This window comes from Gallus gallus, chromosome 8 (assembly GCF_016699485.2).
Source record: "Gallus gallus isolate bGalGal1 chromosome 8, bGalGal1.mat.broiler.GRCg7b, whole genome shotgun sequence".
Classification (NCBI taxonomy): domain Eukaryota; kingdom Metazoa; phylum Chordata; class Aves; order Galliformes; family Phasianidae; genus Gallus; species Gallus gallus.
The window spans coordinates 16,323,778-16,350,103 of NC_052539.1; the positions used below are offsets into that span (position 1 = coordinate 16,323,778).

At 43.5% G+C, this 26,326-nt stretch overlaps 2 protein-coding genes across 2 annotated transcripts; one reads left to right on the forward strand and one right to left on the reverse strand.

Moving 5' to 3' along the window:
• Positions 1–616: 616 nt before the first annotated feature.
• LOC101747367 (uricase-like) lies at positions 617–25,493 on the forward strand. Its single transcript, XM_015290876.4, has 8 exons — positions 617–680; positions 17,722–17,940; positions 18,471–18,587; positions 18,720–18,798; positions 21,608–21,794; positions 22,273–22,396; positions 22,812–22,895; positions 23,877–25,493. Exons 1-8 carry the CDS (start codon positions 666–668, stop codon positions 24,012–24,014), a joined length of 963 nt encoding a protein of 320 aa, XP_015146362.1. The 5' UTR covers positions 617–665; the 3' UTR covers positions 24,015–25,493.
• DNASE2B (deoxyribonuclease 2 beta) lies at positions 7,294–16,478 on the reverse strand. The gene is given in 6 exon segments (NM_001037838.1): positions 7,294–7,672; positions 8,241–8,438; positions 9,952–10,113; positions 11,043–11,124; positions 12,648–12,825; positions 16,340–16,478. Coding segments are annotated over 6 exon segments (1,092 nt in total). The 5' UTR covers positions 16,456–16,478; the 3' UTR covers positions 7,294–7,316.
• Positions 25,494–26,326: the final 833 nt, after the last annotated feature.

Sequence of the window (26,326 nt, forward strand, 5' to 3'; positions counted from 1 at the left end):
TGGGGAAGATTCCTGCTGTCCACGCTGCTCATCTTCCCAAATGTAGGGCACTGAAAGCAAACCCATAATCAGCAAGAGGGTCAGTGTTCACCAAGAGGAGATGCATCTCTGCCTGGTTCCTGCCTGGCCTGGCCTCAGGGAAGGCTGTACCACAGACACTGCCTGTGCCTGCAGCCATGATGACGTCCATCCCAGCAGCCGGCACCACACACAGGACTGTGGTCAAGCCTGGCTGTGAAACTCCACTGTGTCGGGGCCATCTTCTGGTTTGTGTCATAGACCACGGGAAGGTTCAGATTTTATCCTCCAGTTTGTATGGGCAATTCCCATGTCTTTGAAAGTCTGTTCCCACTGAAGATGAAGGCAAATTCCCACTGCCATTAATGGACTTAGGATGTGTCCTCATCTCTCTTCTTGCTCATTTCCTTTGTTGCAGTAGAGCTATTCCTTTATTAAAGCTTTTGCCTGGGGGCAAAAAAAAAAAAAAAAAAAAGAAGCCACATTACTAAATAAATTATGAAATATTTGCATTTATGAAGCCAACCCCTTACGCCTAGCTCCTCCTCTGATATTTCGAGGACACTTTTTATAGAGCTTCAGCTTCTGCACTACCATTACTCCTCTGTGGAATCCAAGACTGGGAGGCTACCAAGCAGTGGGCCACAATGAGCCAAGTGACAGTAAGTAATGCCTGCTGGCTTTGACTCAGTGCAGGGCCAAGTACTGGTGGCTTGGTTAGTGCTAGAGAATGAATTTGCACCAGGATGTAGGAAGAGTTAAAACCAAAGAAGGTACAAAACTGGGGAATTTTCTAAACAGCTTTATTTTTTCTGTGAGAATAAAAGGCCGAAATTTGTAGACAAATCTGTAATAACAATACCAAGAGCAAAGTGTTAAAGGCATCAGTTCGCTTATCACAGTTTATGTTCTTTTGTGTTTGTATTTACTTTTTTTTTTTTTGCCTGCTGTTATCTGAATGCCATAAGAATGAATGAAGTTCATTTTAGTGTCACACTCCATAATGAAATGGTCTGCAGCTAATCTTGTAAATGTTCTGCACCTCTGTCTTCACTGCATTTTTATTGGTTTTAAATCTTAATTGTAGCTTCTTTAAAAAAAAAAAAAAGGAAAGAGAAAAGTAGCATGTTATTCAAACACATTGTTCAAACTGTTGAGGTTGGCATGTAAATTTCTCCCTCCTATTTTTCTGTATGTAATGCTTTTGATTTTGCCTCACCCCACCTCTTGGAAGTTTGGCAACAAACAGGGAGCTGCTTCGTCTCCAGATGATTGGGTTTGGTTTTTAATACTTGGCTAAGTCACTTCAGTTTGTGCTTCTCATTTTTTTCTCTCAGCGGCACAGTCTGTGGAGGTTATACCTGTAAAACAGATAAATACTCAGTAGGTATCACAGTAAGTGAAACAGATAGTTGACTGAATTTCTGCATGACTAACTCTTAATGGTTTGCTGGGATTGAAATCGAGGTCTCTGGCCTCCACTGACGTCTCCCACCCTAATGTTCCTTCTGCTCCCCTCTTGGCTCACTTTCTGTTGTCCTGTTTGCTCTTCTGAGTTTTCCTCTGAGTTCTCTTCATTCTGATTTCTCTGGTTCTCCATGTTTTTTGGCAGAAAAGAGGAGGGCAGGTTGTAGGCAGTAGGGAACAAAACTACAGCAATCGTCTGTCTTTGCTGAGCAACATTTCTTCTATGCTTTTTCCTCACAAAATGCTTCATGCAAAATTGCTAGTTCTCTCATTCTCCCCTTGAAAATCTCACTTTCATGAAACAAATTATTTAGAGTAGTTAGAAAGCAAGAGAAGAAAAGATGCAGATTTCATTTGTACAATGTTCAGGATTTACAAGATCAATACGAGCGATGGAGCAGCTGCCAGGACAGGGAAGCAAACAGTTTCTGAAACACGTACTGAGCGTGGTGTTCTTAATCCTCTGCGTGAATGGGTGGGCAGTGATGTCAAGCATAAACATATCGGTGCAAGAATACATTTTTAAAATTGCACGACAGAAATCTTGATTTTTGGCTGACTGAACCTTAGCCCAAAAAGGAAACCTGTACAAATCCAGACACAGAAAAAGCCCTGGAGCTAAACACTGTCACACTCTGGAGATTCAGAAGTACAGGAACAATGGCAAAAACCCAGCGTGCTTGATGGCATGGCTTTAGCAAACATTTGACAGGTTTCAGAAGGCAACAGAGAAAAGGTGCACTGCTACAATGCGACATTATTATCCGAGGGCTTTAATGTATGTAAAAACAAATATACTGGTTTGTATACGATGATGCACAACTGTGTGGCTGATTTGCATGCACAATTTCTATGATTAATAAATTATGCAATGCTAAGACAAGTGTACTATGGTGAACTGCTTGCAGCAACCACGAGCACTCCAGCAGGTCACACAGCACACTCTGCCCTGCTCTGGTAAAGCTTTGAATATTTAATTATTAGCTTGTAGCTCCTAGGCTGCAAAATGGTGAAAGGAGGGGAAAGATGTTCCTCGCTTTTATCTGATTTGCAGGAGATGCAGAATGGCCACCAATTACCCTGTGTAAAAATGAAAGATGAACTCAACTGAAAAAAATAAAATCAAGGGGATTTATTTGAATAAAAATGTAACACGATTGCTTAAGAATCAATGTATAAATTTCAAATCCTAATGTTTTGGAAAACTTGAGTAAAATTAAATTATCAAATATGCATATAATACTGGAACAACTACCTCCTGAGGCCAAGATCTGAAAGTGCTACAGTGGTTTCAGATGCTATTCGCTGAAGGTCTTACTGCTGAAGAATTCTGAGAATATTCACCAGAGTAGGCTTTTAATCTGGTATCTCTGATCGAATAGGAAAGTGTCAGATACAGTTATTATGCTCAGGATATCAGGCTATCTGTCAAAGACTGATATTGATACCTTAGCTTCAAACCTCAGATCTGGCTCCTTGCCTCACGCTATGGAGAATGTATTCCCTGCTACAGGATGTTTCTCCACGCTTTGCCTAACACAAATTCCTATTTCTTTACATTCTCATTTTAAAATTTCTGTCTTTTTAAAAAATCTCTTGTGTAATATGAGAAGTGCATCATAGTCTTGCATCATGCTCTGAGCACAGTTAGGCTTTGGCTTGCACTGAGGTTCTAGCCAGCACATCTCTGCCTCCTGAACATTTTACCCAAGGCATAGGCAGCTTACATGTTTGGAAGCAATTACTGTGCTAAGTATCCAGTGATGTATCTTTCCCAGAAGCTGAAAATGAAGGTATAAAAGACATCTACACAGTAATTTATGGGTGTTAATGTATGGGTGTAAGTTTCTCTGGGGATAATTATGTGACTACGCTAATAATGCAGAAGATGCTTTGATACGTTAAAGAAAAGCTCATAATGTTCTTCTTTAGCATTTCAGTACTGTCAGAAGGGCATATATTTGAACAGAAGGGAGGGATGAGCGACCCATATGTCTTCTCAAAAATAGCCCATTCTCTTAACACCACAGGCATGCCAAGAAGACATTGTTTGATATAAGAACTGATATTTAGAGGCATTTGCTGGAAACTGCCTGTTCTGAGAGCAGAAGGATGCAAACAGCATGCTGCTGGTGAAGCACGGGCATGAGCCACTGCAGAAGTGCGAGAGGCAGGGGTTACAGCTGGAAGAAGGGGTGTTGCTGGCAGCTGGATGGGCAAAACATCCACAGCTTTGTAGACTTTGGTACTTTTAAAAACTAGTCTAGCCCACTTTGAAGCTGACTTTGCTCTGTTTCAGAAATAGACCTGCAGGCCTTTATGATAAGCCCAGGGCCAGGCTTCATTAGTATGCCTTGAAGAAGGGAAGGTTCCCAGCTAAGCCGGAGCAATTTCTCCCAAATGTTCCTTTTGCTGACTGGCAGGCAGCTGCCATGGAATGTTAGTCCTTGAGAAAATCCCCAGCATGCTGGCAGAAGGGATGGCTCCCATTGCTAGGCCTCAAGGTGTTTTCAGTCCTTGTGGAGACACCTGGAGCAGTCCCACCATAAAGCTGCCCTATGAAATGGCCTCTGGCTGGATGCCTCTGCCTGCTTTCCAGTGGAGTAATTGCCCAGCCAGAATGAAACTTCACAGTCTAGGTTTTAACACCTTCGCAGTATTTTAGCTTTTGTCTTAGTAAGCCTGTCATCTAATCCTTTAGATGGCCTCTCCCTTTTATGTCTGTAAAATTGCTCAGCGAGCCACTACCTGAGGGATCCCCCGCCACTGGTGTTGCAGGAGAATCCTGAGGGGCTGACAGGAAAATCACCGGACTTGGTTTCCTGGGGTGATGGGCGCATGTGAGAGTGGCAGGTGGGTGGGGGAGGCCCAGGCAGGCATTGCAAGAGGCCACATTTGCATTTCCTGTCACTGGAGCGCTTGTGGGCCTGCTGGGACGAGACCTCATCTTGTCTAAGTAATTATAAGGGCATTCCTACCCAACAATGATACCTGCTGTCGTGTTTGTTGCAAACTCCCCTGTGTTACAGCAAGGTTTAGTGGATTAATAACGTGAGCTTTTGGGCCACTCCTACTCCCTTGGCCAACGATTTTCATGCATAATAAGTATTCTCATTTAGTCTAACCAGGACGGAGCCCAAGGGTCAGAATAGCCATACCTGTGCATCAAGGGGATAAGACATGGGGATTCCAGAAGGAGAAGGGTATTCTGCCCCCTCCATGCTGGATTCAACTCTTCTGCCCTTCTGCAGCCACAGTGTGGCTCACCAGGTCCCTTCACAGGGGCTGTGCTGCGTGCTCCCCTCTGTGGGCACAGAGGGGTCAGCAAAAGAGAGCACTGGGCAGGTAGAGCTGTGGAGTGTTTGACATTTTGATAAGGAACAGCATATTTTAAATTAAGCTCTTGTAAAAATATGCAAAAATACCTCATACCAGCGACAGCCTGTGCTATGAGAGCATGTGAGGTTGAGCAAGGGGATGTGGTCCTGATATCACACGGCTGGCCTGACAGATAAAGGCCATTTGAAAATCCAGAAGTTCAGACTGCTGATCACAGGTCTGTTTTGGGAAAAAAAGCATCTGCCCATGTTTCATAACGTGTGTAGTGGAAATACTGGGAGATATGTAAATACGGACATTATGCAATGAAAGGAAAACTACATTAAAATTGTTTACACTCAGAAAAAGTAAGAACCAGAACTGCAGCCTTTTTATTGCTACACCATTGAAATGAGTGTGTGCCCAACCTGACTATTTAGGTAGTGCAGGGTACCGGGCTTCTTTCCATCTTCCCACTGCTGTTTATGTCTCTTTAGTAGCAGCTGACATGGGGGCTATTAATCTGGAGCACACTGGGAGAGGAATGCTCTGAACAGTCTAGCTCTGTGATAGCTATCAATTGAACAAATAATTAAGAATACCAATTAGCACTTACAGTCAAGGGATAGGTGTGGGGAGAGGGACTGTGACACACCACTGTGTCAGCCTGGGGATGGAGACTCCATGCTGTTGAGCTCTGTGAGACAAACACTGTGGCTGAGCATGTCCCATAGGAAATACAGGTGGTGGAGCAGATCCCGGTACCCTCTGGTGCACCATGGAGCACCTCATCAGAGGTGACTCCAGCGAAGGACTCCTTGTTGTTCCTGTACAGTGAGCTCATGCACATGTGTTGCTGTGGGCAAGATGCAAGAGGTCAGGCCGGTTTGGTCAGTGTCTGCCAGGAAAAAGTGGACAAGACAAATTTTATCTTGTCTTATCCAAGCAAAGCCCTACTGCCCCAGCACTCAGTGCTGTCTAACGGGCAATTTTCACAGCCGCGAGTAGTTATTACTTGACCACAGCTAGTAAAACAATGGAAAACATGCTTGTAAAATAATCTGACAAGCTTCAGAGGAAAAACATTATTTAGCATATTGTTTGTAAAATTTTTGCTCATAAGTAGAGATAAAGAAAAAAAGTCTATTTCATGCAAAATATCTAAACTATTTACTTTATTTTCATTGAGCTATGAGAGTCAGCTTTATCTTCAGTCCAGGTCGACTAAACATACAATCCGGTTCTACACAATTCTCCCCATTAACCAGGCCAGATACAGTAATTTTATTTCTCCCAGAAGTACACCCAAATGTGATATGACATTAATTTATTTGGTGCTTTGAATGCTTTATTGTATGGTTGATTTTTCAGGATGGAAAGGGAAGGAAGTCAAGTAAATGCTTGTGGTCATAGGGTATTTCTTTATAGCTATTTGACACTTGTATACAATTAGGGGTATGGACTACAAACACAGCAAAACAGAAATATTAGCAGGGCAGGCAAACCTTCAAACAGGAGTTTATAGCAATTCAGGAAAAAAAAAAAAGTAACAAGTGAGATATAATCCTACAAATGCACCTAGGAACATATTAAAAAATGATTCAAAAAATGCTATCGCGAGATTGCAAGTTAGCTTTGCCTTTACAGCAAATCTATGCAAACTTCAAATACTAGGCCTGAGAATGGAGGTATCAAAAATTAACAGCCACATTATCTGTAGTGTGAAAATATAGATGAAATAACATCTTCCTTCAAATATTTTCTTCTCTTTTTTTTCCCCCCCCTAATTTTCTCAATTTTTCCTTTGGCAGCTATAAAACCTTATAACCAATCACAAATAGCTATAGATGGAAGAGAGAGACCATAAAAAGAACATCTTCTCTCTTAATTTATTTTATTCATTCGTTTTTTGGACGTGTTTATTGGTTTATATGATTGCTGCACATGAATAAAAGCACCAGAAACATTCCCAAGCTTTTGGTAACAAATGATTCAAAGCTCATTTCTTCTCTAAAAATTAATCATAAAAATGAAGCCTTCTTGTCCCCAGACAATTTGTCTTCCTGTCTGCATTCAATTATGCGTGGCTTTTAAGAAATTCAGCCCAGCCTCAGCAGACATGATCTGATTTCAACAGAACCTGAAACAGGCGGTGATTTTGAAGCATTTTGTGGTACTTTTCTCCTGTCAACAGCCCATCCCAGACAGCCTATGTAGTGAGGCAAGTTTTCCTTCTTCCTCACATTCCCTGTCCAGCATTTCTCACTGACGTGCCCCCTCTGAACCACTGCTGGCAGCAGCGCGCTTTGCCTCAGCGTCACAGTGCAGGGAAAAAAACAGCCATGCTTTACCCATAAAATGTCTGCTTTTATAGCTAATGAAGTGAAAGTCTAGCACATCTGGCAACTCACAGGGCCATTTTTTTTTTCAGAGAGAAAATATAATTCAAGGGAGATATTTCCTACACATTTTTTTGTAATGAGGGGCTATGCTGTTTGGGAGGAACAGTCCATTTATATCCACGTGGAAGCATCATTGCAACTTTCATAGTTGATCACCAAACGTCTAAAAGCACTGTAGATGTGTTTGTTCTGTGTACAGATGAACCCACCACTCCTCCAAGCTTGCTCAACAGCGCGGTTAAGGTCCCCAATGCAGGTCCACTGAACTTCTTCCTTCATTGAAACAGACCATTTGGAATGATCCAGGATCGAATGGAAGGTGGAATTCAGTGGCGTCCCTATGAGATTTATGTTGTAGACGTAGTACTGGAGAGAGCAGTTTGAGGGAAGCTTTTGGCCAGAGTGCTGCCAGGATTCAGCCAACAAATCAGTCTTCAGTTCCTGAGCCACCCAGGCCACGTAGATATCTGTGGGATAGCAGAGGATGGGAGAAGTCAGCCCTTCGTTTTCCTTCATTTAAGAAGGAACCAAAAAGGATCACCTAAACTGGGCTAACTTCGCTCCGATGCCTGAAGTGAACCAGAAGAGATTTTGCCCCCAGCTCCCCCTTATTTTGACTTTTATTTCCTAAATTCATTCTTGTTTTCCCTTCTTTTCCTGGAAAACTTGTTAGAAATAATCAATAGGAAGTAAAGGAAAAGGGAAAAAAAAAAAAAAAAAAGCAAAACTCAGTTCTTCATAACAAAATAAAAGCAGATGATTCAAACCTCATTTTTGTTCTTTGTTGCTACAGTTGAATAACAGGATAGAAAATTTCTGACAACCCCATTAACGTGCATTGTAAGACGTTTGAAAGATCAGATAGCTTTTTACTTTGTGGGGCTGACAGAATGACAGAAGACCATTCCCCACTCTGCTACATTTATTTCTGAAGCTGAAATTCTTTCCTTCCCCTCAAAGAAAATATTGTCAAAGGATATACGGAGTGCCCACTGCATGTTTGAACACGTGGTAGATAACAGCACTTTCTCTTACCATCCACGAAAGAACGAGACTTTGCAAAGTGGAGAAAGGCTTCCCCATGTGCTGACTGCAGCTTGGAGAGGCGGCGCAGGGGGCCCGAGGGCAGCCTGGAGCCTGAGCAGAGCTTTTGCAGGTTTGGGAGATCGGCTTGGAAGGTATCAGGGAGGGAGCAGCTGTAGATTTCTGGATTAGAGCTCAGCATCTGTTGGTCTGGAAAAAAGCAAGCAAACAAGCAAAAACAATAGAAACAATAGCCCCCAAACAACAACAACAAAGAAATCCACAAAGAAATGAAAACATGCAAAACGAAAATAGGTTAAAGTGAGGCAATCAGGATGGCAAAGTTTTTCCCAGGAAGAGAAACACAAATCCTTTCTGATCGTTACAGTTTATCTCCCGGAGGAGTTCAGTGTCAAAGCAGCTTGTTTTAGCAACCAAAAATGTGTTTAATTGCTGTGAGTTCTGATTGGCCCTGCAGTACATAGCCTGGCTGGGAGAGTACGCTCCATTGCTACCGTGTACACCCCTCTGCTCTCAGCAGAACCACCCTGCCACATCCCTCCATGATCATCTTCAAGCCTCTGAGTGGTTACACAGTGCTCAAGTGGCACGTGTGAATTCAAGTCTGTATCTACAGGAGTAGTTTCCACTCAGTTACACTTGGCAAGCCAAAGCCAAAGAGAAAAGCTGACCAAGCACCTAGCTTGATTTTAGGGAGAATAGAGTTTGACTCTCAGAATCTACACTGAATCTGCAGAGGAAAGTTCTCTGTACAGTGCTCAGTCCTTGCTGTGGCTTTCATAAAGAGGAAGGGTACAAATAGCTCCATGAGTGATGAGTTCATGACGATGACTCCATCAGGAACTTTCCAGTCTTTCCAGTTCAAGAAATCCCTAAACCACAGATTACCAGAAGCTGGGAGGATAGAGCAGGAAAACATTACTATGCTTCTCCCTTTCTTCTCCCCTTTGCACAAGCAAAGATACACCTCCAGGAGCAGGATCTTGGTTTTGACAGCTCTGTAGTATCCCTAGCTTGTTTCTTTACAATCTTATGCATTTATTTGATAAAATTTGGGGCTTGTAACTGAGCAAAGAGTGAAAAACAATGTAAAAGGTGTTAAGGGACATGTAAGTGTGTCATCTTACCATGCCTTTTGATAGTCCCTATTCAGGACCTCCAGTGTCAGGTACTTTCAAACCTTGCAGATATAAATTTTACTTTTCCATTTTTAGGGTTCACTTTCTATGTGGCAAAAAGTACCTGTAGAAATTCCGGGAAATATTTTTTCCATAGTTTGTATTTCTGACGTCAGGGCCACCATCCCTGCTCAAGCAGTGATTGCGTTGCATTTGTAGAACTGCAGACTATGGCAGCTGAATAAACTATTACTCCTGTTAAAAAAGATGACCCATCCTCCTTTATATTTCTAAAGCATTTGGTATTTATGGGCTGACTTTGCACTCAATATGTGCTTGGGACTATTATTATCTCCACAGTCCCCGTGGGAGATGGAGAAAGAGTGGAAGAGTGAATTTCCCACATTCCCACAGGAAGAACTGGACAAATAGAACTGAAAGCCAAGCACACAGTTTCCAGGCCCCTCTTGGTTACCACATTTGATAATGGGGGAAAAAAGCCAGCAATTCTGGAGGCACAGCCTAAAGGAAAGAAGTCAGAGAGTCGCAGTGGTGCAAAGGCATTCTTAGGGAGGTTTCCTTACCTATTTCTATGAACTGCTCATATGAGAAGGTTATGCAGATGGCTGTCTGTCCATAGGACTCCCCACTGGCTGGGTAACCGTAGCCATCCTCAGGGAAGGGAGGGAACAAGGGCACACTGTGGATCACCCAGAAGCCTTGTGATTTGTCCAAGAGCAGAAATCCTATCAAAGGAAAGTTACATCAAATGAATGACAGAAAAGCCTTGAGACATCACAGTAGTGCCCTGCTTTGGATTTGCTGCTGCTGTAGACACCACACTTCAGCGTGTTAATGTCTACAGTGAAACTGGCTCTAGAGTATATTAATGGGCTATAGAAAACACCGATATTGTGCTAAAATTACATTAATTCTCGGCTGCATACCCTAACTTGAACTGTCACCTTTGTGCTTTCAAAGAAAACCTTTGCAAAACTTTTCGTTCTCTGCTCAAATATTGTCTCTGAAAAATCTGATGGTTTAATGTCTGTGACTCTCCCCTCACTGCCCCCTCCCCTCTCCTTCATTTCATCACTGTGCTTGGTGCAGGCTGCCCGCACTGCAGGTAGGCGGGGGCCCAGGGAGCAGCCCCCAGCTCTGCAGCTGGATACAGCCCTGCCAAGGCTCTCCATCCCAGCAGCAGGCTGGGCAAGCCCCATCTGCTTCCTGCAGGGACCGCCAGGACTGCACAGCAGATCTGTTGCTATACTGTCACTGCTTACTTCAGTACTTCTATAATCCTGCCATAGAGATGGAAAGCTGGGAGAGTACAGAAGCTAACTGTCTCACAGGGTGTCTTTCCCCTTGCACTAGGTGCTGCTGCCACATCGCCAGCTCAGGAGGATGTGTCTGTACTTGCTGAAGGAGGTACATGACTTTCCACTCTTGAAAACAAAAGGTCCCTAATCCCTAAGAGTTCTTCAACACAGCACAGGCACAGCAGAACCAGAATAGAAGCAACTGTGTCTATCACTGCACTGCAAACCACTCATCATGCAAATTGCTCTCCAGTTTTGCTTTAGGCAGGATTTTTAGATATGCAGATTGACAAACAAATAGATGTTATCCACAACTTTAAAAAGGAGGAAACGGCAGCTGGGGACTCTCCCTGTACCTTTGGTGTGTCCTCTTTTCCCGTTGATGGAGCCTGAATGAGGGACCTCATCATTATAGATCGCATACACAGTGTTGTTCCTCTGCAGGGAAACACACATTTCTGAAACACGACATTCAGTAAGAGGAAGGGCTTTAAGCAAACAACTTTTGCTGAAAGAATTCAGCAGACCTCTGCATACATCACGAGACTCTTCCCTCCCCCATGTCAGCTGCCACCATCTCCACAGAGCTTACACTACAATAAACTTGAAGACTCAGCATTAGGATCCTGGTTAATACCAAGCAGAAGTTCTCTCAATCTTTGCAACAGTCCTTGAGGCTCAATATGCTCACTAGGACAATTTCCATGGGTTCTGTTTGGCAACCATTGACCAGAACTTCCCACCCTCTGCTTTTCTGTGTATCCCCTTCTCATTTAGCAACAAGGTCCTGTGAAAATGTCTGCTCAGGAAAAGAAGCCACGACAAGTGTTCTTATAAAGGACAAACAATGAATATTTTTTTTTTTTGCAAAAAAATCTACAGGCAGCCACACCTTATTTCCCCCAAATAGAGAACTTCAAAGGCTCTGGGAGACGTTTCCCCACCTGATGTGCCGTTTGCAAATGCTAGCAGGGTAGGAAGATGGCATCAGCGTGGCTCAGCGTTGTGAGCTTGTAAAGATTGTTTGTATTACAGCTACAGCGTGATATAGAATAGGAAAGTCAAGTGGTTTGGCAATATTTGACCAATTTTTTTTTACATATAAACGTAATGACACCCTACCACTAACCCACAGCAGAAATGCAAAGACACACCCAGATTCCTAAGAATGGGAACAATGCGTAGATGCTAAAAAATAACCACGGGCAGATCTTGTGGTATTTTATAATCACATTAGTACAAAGGAAGTTTCTGACTAGAAAAAGAAATCATTACTGGTGAAGCAGTCAGAAGACAACAGCAAAACCCAAATGTGATCTAAGGTGGAGCTTGAAACACACGCAGCTGGGAGGGCTACGGAGGGTGGTCTTTGGTAGTCAGCACTGGGCTGGGCTGAGCTGACAGCCAGCTCTGTGCTTCAGCCACCACTCAACAGAAATCTCAGAAACAAAGCCGTGGGGACTGTGCACCAATGTTCATTGATTTGATGGACTATACTTCAAGCGCGTGAAAGGCTCAACTAGAAATTTCTAGGGTAACTTCTAATTCTAATTTTGGATATATGGAAAATATTTAAAAGCTCTTTACAATAAGGGTGGAGGCATTGGGGCAGGTTGCCCAGAGAGGCAGTGGATGTCCCGTTCCTGAAAACTTTCAGCATCAGGCTGGACAGGGCTCTGAAGGCTTGATCAAGGTGTCCCTGTTCAGTGCAGGGGAGTTGAGGTAGCTGACGTTTAGGGGTCCCTTTCAACTCAGACAATTGTATGATTCTACGATTCTAATTGTAGCCAGAACTGCAAATGATCTGCCAAGGCACCAGCATGCTCACCTTGATGCATATTAGCAGATCTAGTCAGTCAGGTCTGGCTATAGCCCTACGTGCTTATTTTGGCTGGTTTCATTTAATTTGCATGTAGTGTCAGGTAGACATGCTAGCAACACAGCAATTAAAGCTCACTTACCTTGGACTCGTACGCTTTGTAGAGCTGCCCCAGTGTCTGTCCCAGAGCACCCTGCGTCATGTTGACAAGGTACCTGCCGAGCTGCCACTGCTGTGCCAGGCTGTCCATGTACAGGTACTCCAGGCCCAGCCCTGTGCCACCTCCTTTGGTGTGCTTTGGCAGCTTGTACAGAACAAACCTGCAGCAGTGACAGGCAAATTTTGTTTTTCTCACAAACCGTTCTATCTGAATGCATAGGTCCCTCTCTCCTCCCCCAGGAGCACGTAAGGACCAAGGTGACCACAGGGACACCTGCACAGGGGCACCAGTGCTAACACTCTGGTGCCAGCAGCACCGTGTTCCTGTGGGCACCTTCAGTCTGCTTCTCTGAAGAGGCTGAGCCAGCACCAAACTACCTTTGCTATGGCCACACTGCTGTCAGTACCCCAGAATAACTAGCCTTAGTTTTCCCCCACTGCACCCACATCCCTCCTGTAGCTAAAATGTGAATGTGAGCTTCTTTGAGCAGAACTCCGTCTTGCATGTTTAATGGGGTTTTCACCCTCGGCACAAAGGCTGCTGAGAGGATGAGGCTGAATGTGCTCTGCTTGGCATTTCAGTGACTGAACTGTGAGCTCAGCATCAGGGAGATGCAGCAGGGAAACAAATGCAGGAATGCACATTGTGGGGACATCCTCTGGCATCCCATGCAGCCACCGAATCCATGCTGCTTGCTCCTGGCTGTGGTAAACAGCAAAAGGCTGAGCCTGAACTTCAGCTCCCAAACTTAGTCTGTCATTCTCTTGGTCAACATGGATAACTCTTATCAACAATTTCTTATTCTATACAAATAGAACTTTGTATTTATATGAGTCATAATTACATTGTGTATTAAATAATACAATTATGTAATTCCACATGTTCACGTATACATAAAAATAAGCATGAAACCACATTTAATTACAATCCTTCAATAGCAGACTCACATTCTGCTGACCTGTTGCAAGTGGAATATTTACAGTTAGTAAGAAACACAAATCTCTTCAAAATTGCAGAGTACTCGACATTGTTGGTAAATGGATCTGTTCCTACCAGTGTCTCTGATGAAGTAAATAGGTTTTCCTAGTGCAAAAGTCCATGGGATTAATTGCATTCTAATTAATTAAGCCGCACTGCTTTGAGTGCTCTGCTGAAGTAATTTGTTATTTATGTCAATAGTAAGAACTGAGTGGCATTATTTTCAGTCCTATGTATGGTACTTACCAATAATGCAGTCTGACTGCACTTAACACTTTGAGTATGTCAGGAGGAGTGGGTCCTGCCCAGATATATTACAGTTGGTTTAAAAAAAAAAAAGGCAGCTCAGAAAGCAGATAAAAGCACCAGAAGAGCATTTTGCTGGAAGGACATTTAGTCCATGGGAAGGGCACACACCATGCTGGTGATCCTTGTAATCCACCTGCAACCCCGCTGCGCAAAGGATGTTCCAGGAGAAGGCAAAGAAGGGATTTGCAGGGGAGGGCTGGTGAGAGCATTTCCTACTTGAGAAGCTGCAGCCATCCCTTCACTTGCAATGAGGTTTTGGAAAGAATACAAATAGTAGTAGTTATACAGGTAGGAGCTGAGCCAAGAACTGCTGCCTGAAGCCTTTCCAAACTCCTCCAAAATGTTCTGGAAGGTCGGTGTTCTCTCCATGTTTACAGTCCTGGGGCTGACGTGCTTACAGGAATGCCCACTCGTGAGTGGCACTCGACCTGGCAGCTGAGTGCCTCAGCAAATGAAGCTGGATAAAAGTCCTCACTGCTAACTGCACCCAGGAAGATTCTCAAGAGTTTGAAGTATTAAAGTGTTGTGGGAGGGGACTGAAATTACTTTCCTGACAATCAGGAAAAAGCAAAGTTTTTAGCAGCAAAGAATCTGATTAACACAGCCACAGTGTTTGCTTCTAAGTGAGCACTGAGTTACTAGAAGCAATCACATCTTTAATCTCTTTTTTTCCCCATCCTATAAAAACCAACGCACAGCCCTGGCTCTGCGTGCACAAAATGATTCCCACAGAGTGCAGTGAACTTAGGCCAATAAAGCAGAGACCTTTGCTCTCCTAAGGGCAGCAGGCCTGGGGCCATGTGCTGCACGCAGTGAGTGGTGAGGTGAGGCTCCCAGGTGGAACAGCACCTATGGCCATTGCCAGCCCTACCACTCATGGAAGGAACTGCAGGCAAGCTGAAGACACAGGTGGGAGCAGAGATTCATGGCACAGTTTGGGTTGGAAGGGACCTTACAGATCCAGTTGTCCCCAAGCAGGACACCTCCCAGTAACCTGCGTTGCCCAAAGCTCCCTCCCACCCAGCCTTGGGCATTTCCACGGAGGGATCAGAGTGGATAAGGGAAGTGATTCCTTCAGTCTAGCAGCAAAGGAAAGGTGTGTGAGTACTGGTAATAAGCAATTATGGAGCATTGCAGCAGAAAGCCACTGAACAGCAGAGACTCACATACAGCTCTTGCTAAGTGAAAATAAAAAAAAGGAAAAGCTGTGTTTGTTTGAAAGGGTGTCAACATCCTTTGGTTAAGAGGAAGCTTTTCTCAGCAGTTTCAGTTCTGCTTCATAGCAACTGACTCCAGAATCAGGAAGAAGCAGGCAATGTTTGTCAATAAACAAGCGTGACCGTGCTGACAGGCAAGTTTCTCTTTTATCAGGTCATGGTACATTTGGAAGATCCCCCCTCTTCTCCCTACTACTCCTGTCAGAAGGGACCAGGGCCTGCAGCAGGCCCCAGCTCACTCTGAAAGGAATCAGAGTTTTGCAGAGAAATGAAATCTTTCTTATCACCAATTTCTTGGCTGGCTGCACCAACTCAGATTCCGATTCCCAAAAAATGACTTTATGTGGAAGTGCATTGGTAAACAGGGTGGGCCTGGGCCAGTGCCTCAGCACCTCGAGCAGCACGCCGCCTGTGCTTGGGAGCCCCTGGTGAGCCATGTGTGAGGGTGGTGGTACGGAGCAGCACCACCTCCTCTATTGCTCATATCTGAACTAATTGCTGCTCTGTCACTCTTATTTTAAAGTGGTTGATATTTGTCTTTCAGAGGCTTCGGTGCGTTTTTTCTTTTCTTTCCTTTTTTAAGAGCCCTTGCTTCACTTTCTAAACCTGGGTTGGTTGTTAAGCGATTACGCTTCGTGTCTTTCATCTTCAAGGTGCATTAATCCAATTAATCACTTGGCACCTAAGTGTTGGCTGAGTGCTGCCAGACACCGCTTTCCCACCCAGTGATGGCTGCCTGTGCTCCTCGTGCCTCTCCCAGCCCACTCGGTAGGCGACCGGGCCTCAGCTCCCCTGTGTGACCAGAGGCCATCAGTGAGATCTGGGCAGGGTGTGGGCATTTCCCCAGCAGCGCTGCTGCAGGCAGTCGTGGTGCTGGCACTGGAACACAGGTGAGGCTGGCTTTGATCATCAGACATGAACGCTGCGGAAACCTGTCATTACTTTGCAGTTGGTCATAACAGAGCAGCGTGGTTGGTTCCACAGAATGAAATCACCCTTCAGTAACTTAGCCCAGGTTTTCCAAATGCAAAATTCAGCTACTCAGAGGCAAGCAGGATTAAACCAGTGATTGTTATGCATTACTTCCCAGTGACCCACCTACTTTGCACAGTGTAATTGTAGGCATTATTTACTCATCCAGTTTCCCTCCCATGTGCGGCGCTTACTTACCAGTCCACTGCCTCCCCGTCTTCATTCCTGCAGGAAATCTCCGCTGCCCACAGGGCTGGGGAGAAGAGCAGCAGCAGCAGCAGAGTAGGGCTGCACCACACAGAGCTCGCAGTCATCTTGGCGTGTGGCACAGTGAGCGCAGGGCAGGCTCTGAAAGCAGAAGTCACCCGCGTTTCCTCAGGCTGCTGGTGAACGCCCCCAGGATTGGCTGGAAGCTTGCCCGCCTCAATCCGAGCAGAAGAATGGCAATGTGACACTCGTCAACCTTGTACAACCACCTGAAAAACCTCAGTTTTTAGACCAGCAAACAAACCTACTTTCTCCTCTCTGCTTTTTCATGCAGCCTCTGCAGTGAGCTCAGCCTTTGCACCATTCCTGGCCCGGTGTGGTGCCAAACCCCCAGTTCAGCTCTGTTCCTCCATTTGCCCACGGGCACTGAGCCTACAGAGACTGACAGCAACAAAGGCCTCTGAGCCACAGCAATTTACTTACAGTTGGTTAATAAGGTTTTTAAAGTCCCTTTTAAATGCATTAACATTTATCTTAGGATCAAAGTCTGAATTGAACTGAGTCTTGACAACATTCTCTTCTCCTTCCCCATTACACTTGCACTGGAAGAAAGTAATATCAGGTATGGGATGAGTCAGCCTCGGGGAAAGTCTGTTGCAGTCATCTCTGGATGTTTTAGCAGAAAAGCAAACCCCATGACCCCCACAGTATTTTTCCCTCCCTCCCACTGCAGTGCCTCCAGCACAACAGCAGCCATGCAAGTTAGGCTGCATTTGACCTGAGCAGGATAAAAGCAGCTGGGGGCTTAACGCAAACAAAAACAATGATCCCAGAAAGCCAGGATTTTAGAAGTGTGAATTGAGAGCTGAATTTTGCTGCTCAGACTTGCTTCTGATCCCTTTCATGAGCAATCAGGGCTGGAATCCAGTTGCAACAAAACGCTTTCAACCAGCCCAGCCTGGCCTTCGTTCCTTCTTTCTCTGGGGAACCACAGCATGCACAGATGGGGCAACAGAAAACAAAAGTCACCAAGAACATGACAGCTGCTTTCATTCTTTGTTTGGAAGTTGTGCCTGCTCACAAACCACCTGCCTGCCCTGCACTGAAGCTTTGCTTCAATGCCCCTGAAGCTCTGCGTGCGATCTGCTAAATGATCCGCCCCCCAAGAAATGTTTTAAATTCTGTCATAGCTGCTACTCATAAAGACATCTTCCCAAAGCATTTTTCCTTCTATCAGGACTTGGAAATATTTTCATTATCACAGGTAATCACAGAAATAAAACAATAAATGTTGCTTATGCGTCACTGCCTAACTGTAACTAATGCCTCTGCTGAGTTCTATTACAACTATAGCATGTGTGTTTTCCCTTCAGATTAAGGATATAGAAGTCCTCAACTGTGAATATGGCAAGAACACAATCAAGTTCCTTCGCCTCCACAGAGAAGGGAAGAAGCACTTCGTTAAAGAAGTGGAAGTGTGCACACATCTCCGGCTGACTTCTGCTCATGAGTATCTGGATGGAAACAACTCTTTTGTGATACCTACAGACACCATCAAGAATATTGTCCTGGTGTTGGCCAAAAAAAATGGGGTATCTTTTACTTTCTAGTTATCCTTGCTTTTCTTGCCTCTTCACTGGGAAGTGTTTGTTATGCAGCACTTTAAACAGAAGGACTCTAAGTAGCTTAGACTCCTCTTAATTCTGTTAACTGTGCTCTTACCTCCCTCAGTTCCTCCTCCTGTAAAGAAAATCTGCAGCTCAAGTTCCCTCTCTTTTAATGAAATCCCACGTCTAGCCTGTGAAGCCGAACCAGAATATTGCTGTGATTGTTTCAGCATCACGTCCTCAGTGTGTAAGGCTTCTGCGGTAGCTGCTGTCAGCCCAGGGACTCCAGCTCCCAAACTGCAGAATGGGAGATTTTTGAGCTGGATCCGGAGGGTTATTTGTAGCATTTGCTGCAAGCTGATCAAACGAGTAGACTCGCCATGGGCAGAGCCAGAACTGAAAGAAATCTGTATTTTTAAACAACATAGATCCTCCCTAAATATTTACAATTAGAACAACCTGCTCTTGCATGTGAGGTGATTGCTTCGTTCTAATAATATTCTTTGCCTCCTTAGATCTCAAGTATAGAACAATTTGCTATAGATATCTGCAAACACTTCATGACAACATTTTGCCAAGTGGCGTACGTCAAAACCTACATTCAGGAAGTGCCATGGCAACGTCAATACCAGGTACCTGAAATACTAATGCATTCCCTTGGCTCATGCTGGAGCCATTTGTCACTCTCTTAGCCTCTGTTTCCCTGTTAAGGTGATGCTTTCTGCTGCCTGCATTTTAACTCACATGTCTGCTCTGGATTTTAGAACGGCGTTCCCCACATCCACTCATTCATACTCGTTCCTGATGGGATTCGCTTTTGCGAAGCTGAGCAGTGCCGGAACGGTGAGAAAAGACTTTGTAGCTTCCCCTGCTTCTCTGTAAATATTTCTACTGATAACAGAAGGTGGCTTCAGGGACAGCAAAAGCAGTGGCAGGGCTTACAGCATAACAAAACCTCTCCAGAGGTCTAAACCAAGGAATAATTTTACGGTCTAATTGTGTAGTCTTTGATTTCTAAGAGGCAGCTAAAGAACAGCTGAGTATTGGCCACATATTTCTGCTGAAAAAAGAGAAAGCCCGTGCAGGTTTCCAGTGCCTTTTGGCATAATATTTTGTAATGTTCACAGTAACGTTGACAACTACTGCATTTTTGTCAGCCTTGATATCATCCATTTTATTTTCTGGAAAAAAATTAAGAAAGAAACCTGAATGGAAAAAAAAAAGTTTATGTTTTCTTGAGAAGCTTCTGCTTCCAGTATACGAACTGAATCTACATTTTTCATCATCATGATAATTCTGCATGCAATTTTGCAATTTCAGCTTCTACAGGAAAACAAAAACAAACAAAAAAACCTTTACAAAGGCTTTCCGAAGAAACTGCCTTTCCTTCATGTAGCCCTTCTGCTGTTACTTCAGGAGTCCCTGCTTGGGTGAACAATAATCAGAAGACTTTCAACTCCCTTTTATTCTCCTCATAAGTGAGCCTTCTCTATCTTTAGCATCCTCCTATGCACCTAGCAGCCAGACACAGAAATTTATTTCTCTGTTAACCCCGCGTTTTAGCACTTTACTCATCCATAAAAGAAAACTTGTGAGGCTTAATAGAATTACAGGCTTTTTTTTTGTTTCCCCTGCACTATTTCAACTGATTAGAGGCTCGGAATTTTTTAAAACCTGAAAACATCAGAAGTAACTTAACCACAGAATTGCAGGGGTTGGAAGGGACCTCTAGAGATCATTGATTCCAACTCCCAGTGGAGTTGCTGTCAGACAGCTGAAAAAACAGCACAGGCACAAAAGCTTCTGAAAGCATAGGGCCATTCAGCTCTTTAAAAACCTTGGCTCGGTGTTATAGCTCTAGGTAGACAGCTCGTCAGCCAGCCAGCTAGCATTTCATTAAAGCACTTGTTGCAAGAGCTTTTTCAAACAACAGTATGCTTTCGAATATAGGATATTTCAATGTACACTGATAGTATTTGCATTACATTAGTACCCAAGTATCTTATACCTGAGCAATGAAGTCAATCAAGATCTGAACAAAATCTAGTGTATTCTGTTCAACGATATCGGGCAGATAAGATAAATATTTAGACTCTGTAAAGCTTTTGTGAAGAATGAGGGAATGTAGTCAAAGTAGTAGATAACACCTCCCTGGACCCATTCAAAAAAGCAATGATGAACGTAAACAAGAAAAGAAATAGATGAAATACAGTTTTAATCATATCCAGTGACAATGTATTAAAACAAACAAACAAAAAAAAACCCACTCTAAACTACCATGTCATTATCTATCACAGCAAAATTACTTTCAGTATAGCCTTCATAGAATGGCCTGGATTGAAAAGGACCTCAAAGATCATCTAGTTTCAACCCCCTGCTATGTGCAGGGTCGCCAGCCACCAGACCAGGCTGCTCGAAGGCACATCCAGCCTGGCCTTGAATGCCTGCAGGGATGGGGCATCCACAACCTCCTTGGGCAACCTTTTCCAGTGTGTCACCACCTTCTGAGTGAAAAACTTCCTCCTAATATCTAACCTAAACCTCCCCTGTCTCAGTTTAAAACTATTCCCCCTTGTCCTATCGCTATCCAACCTCAGAAACAGCCACCCCCCCTCCGTTTACGTGCTCCTTTCTTCAAAGGCAGTTTAAGGACAAAGTGTGTCAGTCCTCCAAGTCAAAGGCAGGATTACTACGTACCAGGCTTACTCAAGGATTAATTTTGAACTAGCTAGTGTGAGCACGTAGAGCACAAAGGAGCAGCATGGGCTTCAGCCAGTGACCATCTATATAGCTCTGGGTAAGTCTGCATGGTGTAAAGTTCCACTTTTCTGAATTTGCATTTTTGGCAGCTCTGGTCAGTGAAATTTTCAATTATCAGTTTGGTGTAATCTAAATGACTGACCACATGAATTTTTTTTTAGCTGCCATCCAAAATGATAGAAGAAAATGTTCAGGACACAACTGTTAGGTCTTTAGAAAATTATAATCCGCCCATGCAGCACTGATCTGCAACAGCTCATTTTATAAATAGTGGCTACAAGGAAAACACTGTCAGTTTGAACCTGTGGGTGGTATCTGTATCAGTGCCAGTTCCTGCTAATTAGCTGAACTGCAAGCATTTGCATTGGCTCCTTGCCCTCTCCTTCTTAGGGATGCAAAACACAACAGAATTGATTTATAAAGTGAATTTCTGGCTGAGGCTCCCAGTTTTTGTATAACCTACCTTTCAACACTCCTCCATGTTGTTAGAAAAGGCATCCCATATCTCCCCTGCACACCACAGCACCAGTAGCCCATTTCATTTCCCTTTTGAGCAATTAGTGGTCCCCAGATTAACGTCAGTAACACCCTACCTGATATGTGTCCCAGCTCCAAGGAAGTGAGAGGTGTCGTCAATTCTCCATTGCAGGTCACTCAACAGGATTCTCTTCTTTCTAGACTGAGCTCTGATTTCAGTGGTTTCTATCTTGCTTTCTTGCTAACATCAGTGCACGGAAAATAACTTTTAGAAGTAGCTAGCCTTGCAGCAGAAACACGCAAGTCATGGAGTAGTTGCTACCTGGTGGCTCTAGAACTGCTACAAGTGCACAAGCAGAGGTCCTTTCTGTCTGCCTGAAAAGGGCTCATGCTATCTCATATTTTTGGCTCACAGGTCCTCTGGTTGTTTGTGCTGGAATTAAAGATCTGAAACTTATGAAGACAACACAGTCTGGATTTGAAGGCTTCTATAGAAATGAACACACCACGCTTCCTGAAAGGAATGACAGGATTTTATGTGGAGAGTTCTTCTGCAAGTGGTCATATGGCGAATGCAGAGATTTTGACTTTGACTGCATATGGTATATATAAAGTTGAATAATATTTATCACCCAATCTTTGATCCCAAATTCCCTGTATGCATCACATCAGGGTAAGGGCCAGACCTGCAGCTGCTGAGCACCAGCTGCTCCCCTAGGTCTCAGCAGAGGCTCTAAGCATTCAGTACTGGGGCAAAAGGCTATTCCTGGGGCTAAATCAGCTTCTGTCTCCAATGGTCCATCAGCCAGCAGGATTTAAATGGACAGTCTGTAGCACAATTCAGAACACTTTAAGAGAACAGCTTCACAACTCATTTGTTAAGTATTTAGTAAATACTTTTAACAAAACATTTGCTGGCAAGTATAGAGTTGGCAAGGGAGGAACTGGGAGGAGACAGGACAAATACACCCATCTTCTGACAAATCTGTCAGAAAAGACAGAGAAAAGTAGAAAAAAAATAGTATGGTAAAATATGATGGACCTAGACAGAATTTTTGTAAGAACGTGTTTAACTTCTAGGTCCAAAGTCCGGGAATGCATCCTTGAGGCCTTCTCAGGGCCACCTGACTGTGGGGAATATTCACCCTCTTACCAGAGGACCGTCAACTGCATTCAGATGTGTGTCCTTTCCCGAGTGCCACAGGTATCATCTTTCCTTCTGTTGACGTTTTACTTAAACAGTAGTAAATATTAATTGGTCCTTAGAGAGGACCAAAGTGAACCTACCTCCTCTGGCAGCTCTAAGACAGAACTGTCTGGTGGTACAGCTAGATGGTCTGAAAAACTATAAATATTCTCACAAGTTCAGTCCTGAGAATTTCTGCTTATCAACTATGAACATCATGGGGGAGAATACTGCTGCATGCTTGGCAGGATATGAGTAACGGTGAAAGGAACACTAGGAACAGCAGCCACACATTCAACAGAATGCATTCATCAGCTGCACATATTTTGGAGAAGGGAGGTGTTGCTCTGTTTTTTTTCACACCAAGGGAAAACATCGCTAGGCTGTTGGCTGAGAAATGTGATGATTCATTGCTCTGTTTTCATATTTTCAGGTACAGGTCATAGAAGTCATCCTGAACAACAATTTTTATAATGTGGTAGACATGAAGGCACTAGGCTGTACCAATGACAAAGAAGTAAGTAAATGCTCCAGTTTGCTTGTATTGCTCTATAAATACACAGCCGTAAAGCATAGCAGCATCTCTGCACAGAACAGAGTTAAAGGGAGCAAATTCTCCCCTCTAGCCCCAGTAAAAGCTCTACCTTACCTCTACAGGATCTCTACACTAACTACAGGAGAAGAACGTTGCCTTCTTTTGTTGCTAAGCACAGGAAAATGCTTTGGAGATCAGAGAGATCTGTAACAGATGACTGAAAGAAATCATTCATTTTTATTGCATTACACTTTTAGTGATAATGTCAACTTGTGCAGTTTTAACCAAGTAGAATTAGTCTCATCATCCTTTCACATGACCTGGCAATTTGAAATGCCAGTACAATATGGCTCTTCTTTCTACTGCATTGGGAGCACTGCTGAGGTCAGTGAGGATCCTTGGTGCTGTGAGAACACAAGCAGGTTAGCCAAAGCCATAGACTTTAGATGACTGAAGACCAGTACTCTAAGACAGCAGTGAAGGAATGGTTCTGTAGTCATTAGGAGCCAAAGGCTGGTCCAGCAGCGGACAAGATATAAACCTAACATCAAGCACAGTGACAGACAAAGGGGCTGCAATGTATTTTCTCCTCCCACAGCTGCTCTAGCTGTTGGACATGTCCAGCTGAAAGTTTGTCCTGTTATCCTCACTTGACAGAGAGAAACTCGGTTACTTCATTTCAGTTGTTGTTTTGACTGATCAATGGTCCACAGGCTGTTTATACTCTGGCCTTCCTTTCAAATCATTGTGATTATCCTGCCATCCTATACTACCTTCGGCCTCTTTTGCAAGAACATTATAAAGCCACTGTCATCTAAGATGACAAAATCTACCACTGAGGTCCAGAAAGGATGTAATGGATCAAGGCATGATTTTGAAAGGAGGAGAATAGATGCAGTTTCTTCTGTGATGGTAACAACACATCCTTGTCTCAAGCATGACATCTGTACTCCTTCTCCACAGGTTCTGGTTCCAGTGGAGACTCCCTACGGCTCCTGTGCTTGCACACTTGGCAGAAAGAAGTACTTAGAAGCACAAAGCCACATGATAAAAGATGAGAAGCAAAGTCAGTTTGGACTAGTAGCTGCCCAGGGAAAATAAACCTCTTGACTTCCTGCGTACATTCCTCATGAACTTGCAGTATGGCTTTCCTATCAACATACACTTAATATTGGCCTCTTCCATGCTGACTACTTTCAACTCTGTGAACTCCTAGGTTGGGATTTCTAAATGAGCCTCAAAAATTCAGATATCAAAGTATCTCCCTGGAACTCAGTGTGATTTGCAGACTGAAATCCCCTAAATTCTTTCAAAAATCCCAGCTGGAAACATTATATCAATTTTTAAATCAGCTATTCCTAGACTTAATGAATTCGATAATCCTGAACATGTTTTTGACACACAAAATAAGCAACTCTGTATGTTGTCTATTCATACTCCTTTGGTAAAGTGAATATACAGGCACAATACCAGATGTTTCACTGAGGTAACCTGTGCCAACCTCTTGATGCCATACTGATCTAGAGAGCTGAAGTTCTGACCCAACAACCGAGTGGGGAATCAGTCAGACACTGATTTCTTTGTGAAGGAAGTAATAAAAAAATAAAAATCTAACATATCTTCTGTGCAGCATGACTAGTTACAGCTGTTTACTAATTTCTCTGCATGTGTTTCAATTGCATGGCTGCTGCTGCTATTCATCAGACTATACAGTTACTTTACAGTTATTTTTCTATTAATCATTGGGGTGTTTGAGGATTTGGGCAATCTCTGTAATTTTAATTAAATAGTTCTTTGGTCTAACAATCTCACCATGGCTTCTGAGCAGGCAGGAATCAACCTAAGTAACCCTATTATTCTTAGGAAGAGGCAGAAATACAAGATGCATTGAGACAAAACTACAGAACTGGCAAGCCTCATCTCAGAAACTGCAGCTACCACATTTGCAATAGAAATCCTGCTCAACTTCTAGCAGCTTCTAACCACAGCTCTAATTTTCTCCAAGTATCATTGTCACAGAACTCCATGCGACAGAGACAGCAAATCCAATTGGAAGTGCCTGAAGTTATTTCTGAAAACTGCAGATTGGTTGCCTTTGTGCCTCCTCAGTTTAGAGACACTACAGCATTCCTCTGAGTAGAGGCTAAATTCAGAAACACTGAAAATGATAACGTCCTGCACCATATTGCATGACAGGAACTTGCTTTGGTGAACAAGATTAACAGTTGTAAAGAGAAGGTGCTGTTCTCAATCTTAAGACAACACCTCGGAAACAAGAGAACAAATGATACCACAGAGTGAATCTGCCCCGGATCTGCTGTTCTTTGGTCACTTGTTGATTCTGAAAGCTTCATTAGTGACACCAATAGGTTTTACTGGGGATGTGCATTCTTACCTTATTTGACTTGATTTGTACTGTACTTGTGGGCTTGGGCTTATGTCTTGCTACTACTTCTGCGTTTAGGTGCTTATAATTTATTAATTTATCTTTCAAGGGCAAATAAAGAGCAATATCAAAAACCAAACAAGTCAGTACTTGACTCTTCACGAAATAAGAAATAAAACAATTTTCTACATGTATACGCACGTAAACATTGTATGGAATATTTTAGTTCAGACAATTTTACCTCAAAAAGCAACCAGCATTGCTTCAAATGACAGTTCACTACCAATAGCTTAAAACAAAAGGAAAAAAAGGATCATACCGAACATCTCAATCTTTACCCCTTTCTAAGCAAAGCAGATCATCTACTCTGCTCTTCACAACCAACTTTCCTTCAACCTGGTGAGAAATGAGTTGCACTGAGTGGAAGGTTGTTTGACATTACTATTAGTGCTTCATCTGTGGGCTTACAAGGTAGTAATGGATTAGCCTTCATGGCACAACAAGGGTGCAAGGAAGTTGTTGATTTAGATTGTTCTGTGGCTAAAAGCACACATACACTCTTGTAATGTGGTTTCTATAGACCTCCGCACACACAGACACTCAGCAGTCCTTAAAGGCATCTCAGCATAGCCCCATCCAGCACTGCAAACTTGAGTTACGCATGTGGGCAGATTCCTTCTAATGGAAGTATTTAGACAACAGGAAGCAGCCCAAATCCTCTATATGACAACTCGAATCAGATCACAATGGGACAAATGATTCCTGAAGATGGGACTTAGCCACATTACTTGGGCCCAATCCCTGACTAAATTCCTTTTCACATTCTTTAGATTTAGTCTCCATGATGGACTACATCTCCCTGTTCCTGTGCTGACTGGCAGCAGGGAAGGTGATTTGACTGTTGCTCTGCTCCTTCATGCTGCCTCTGGGAGATGGAGGACACTCTAAATTGCTCATTCAGTGTGAAAGCAAGGAGACCTGCAGCACTGAGACTACTGTCACTCTCACACCCAGTATCAATTGAGCA

What these genes read in the sequence shown, in the direction of transcription:
- LOC101747367 (XM_015290876.4), top strand. An exon ending in TCCTTTCCCGAGTGCCACAG is followed by an intron (nt 22,397 to 22,811) that starts GTATCATCTTTC and finishes TCATATTTTCAG; the next exon opens with GTACAGGTCATAGAAGTCAT. An exon ending in GCTGTACCAATGACAAAGAA is followed by an intron (nt 22,896 to 23,876) that starts GTAAGTAAATGC and finishes CCTTCTCCACAG; the next exon opens with GTTCTGGTTCCAGTGGAGAC.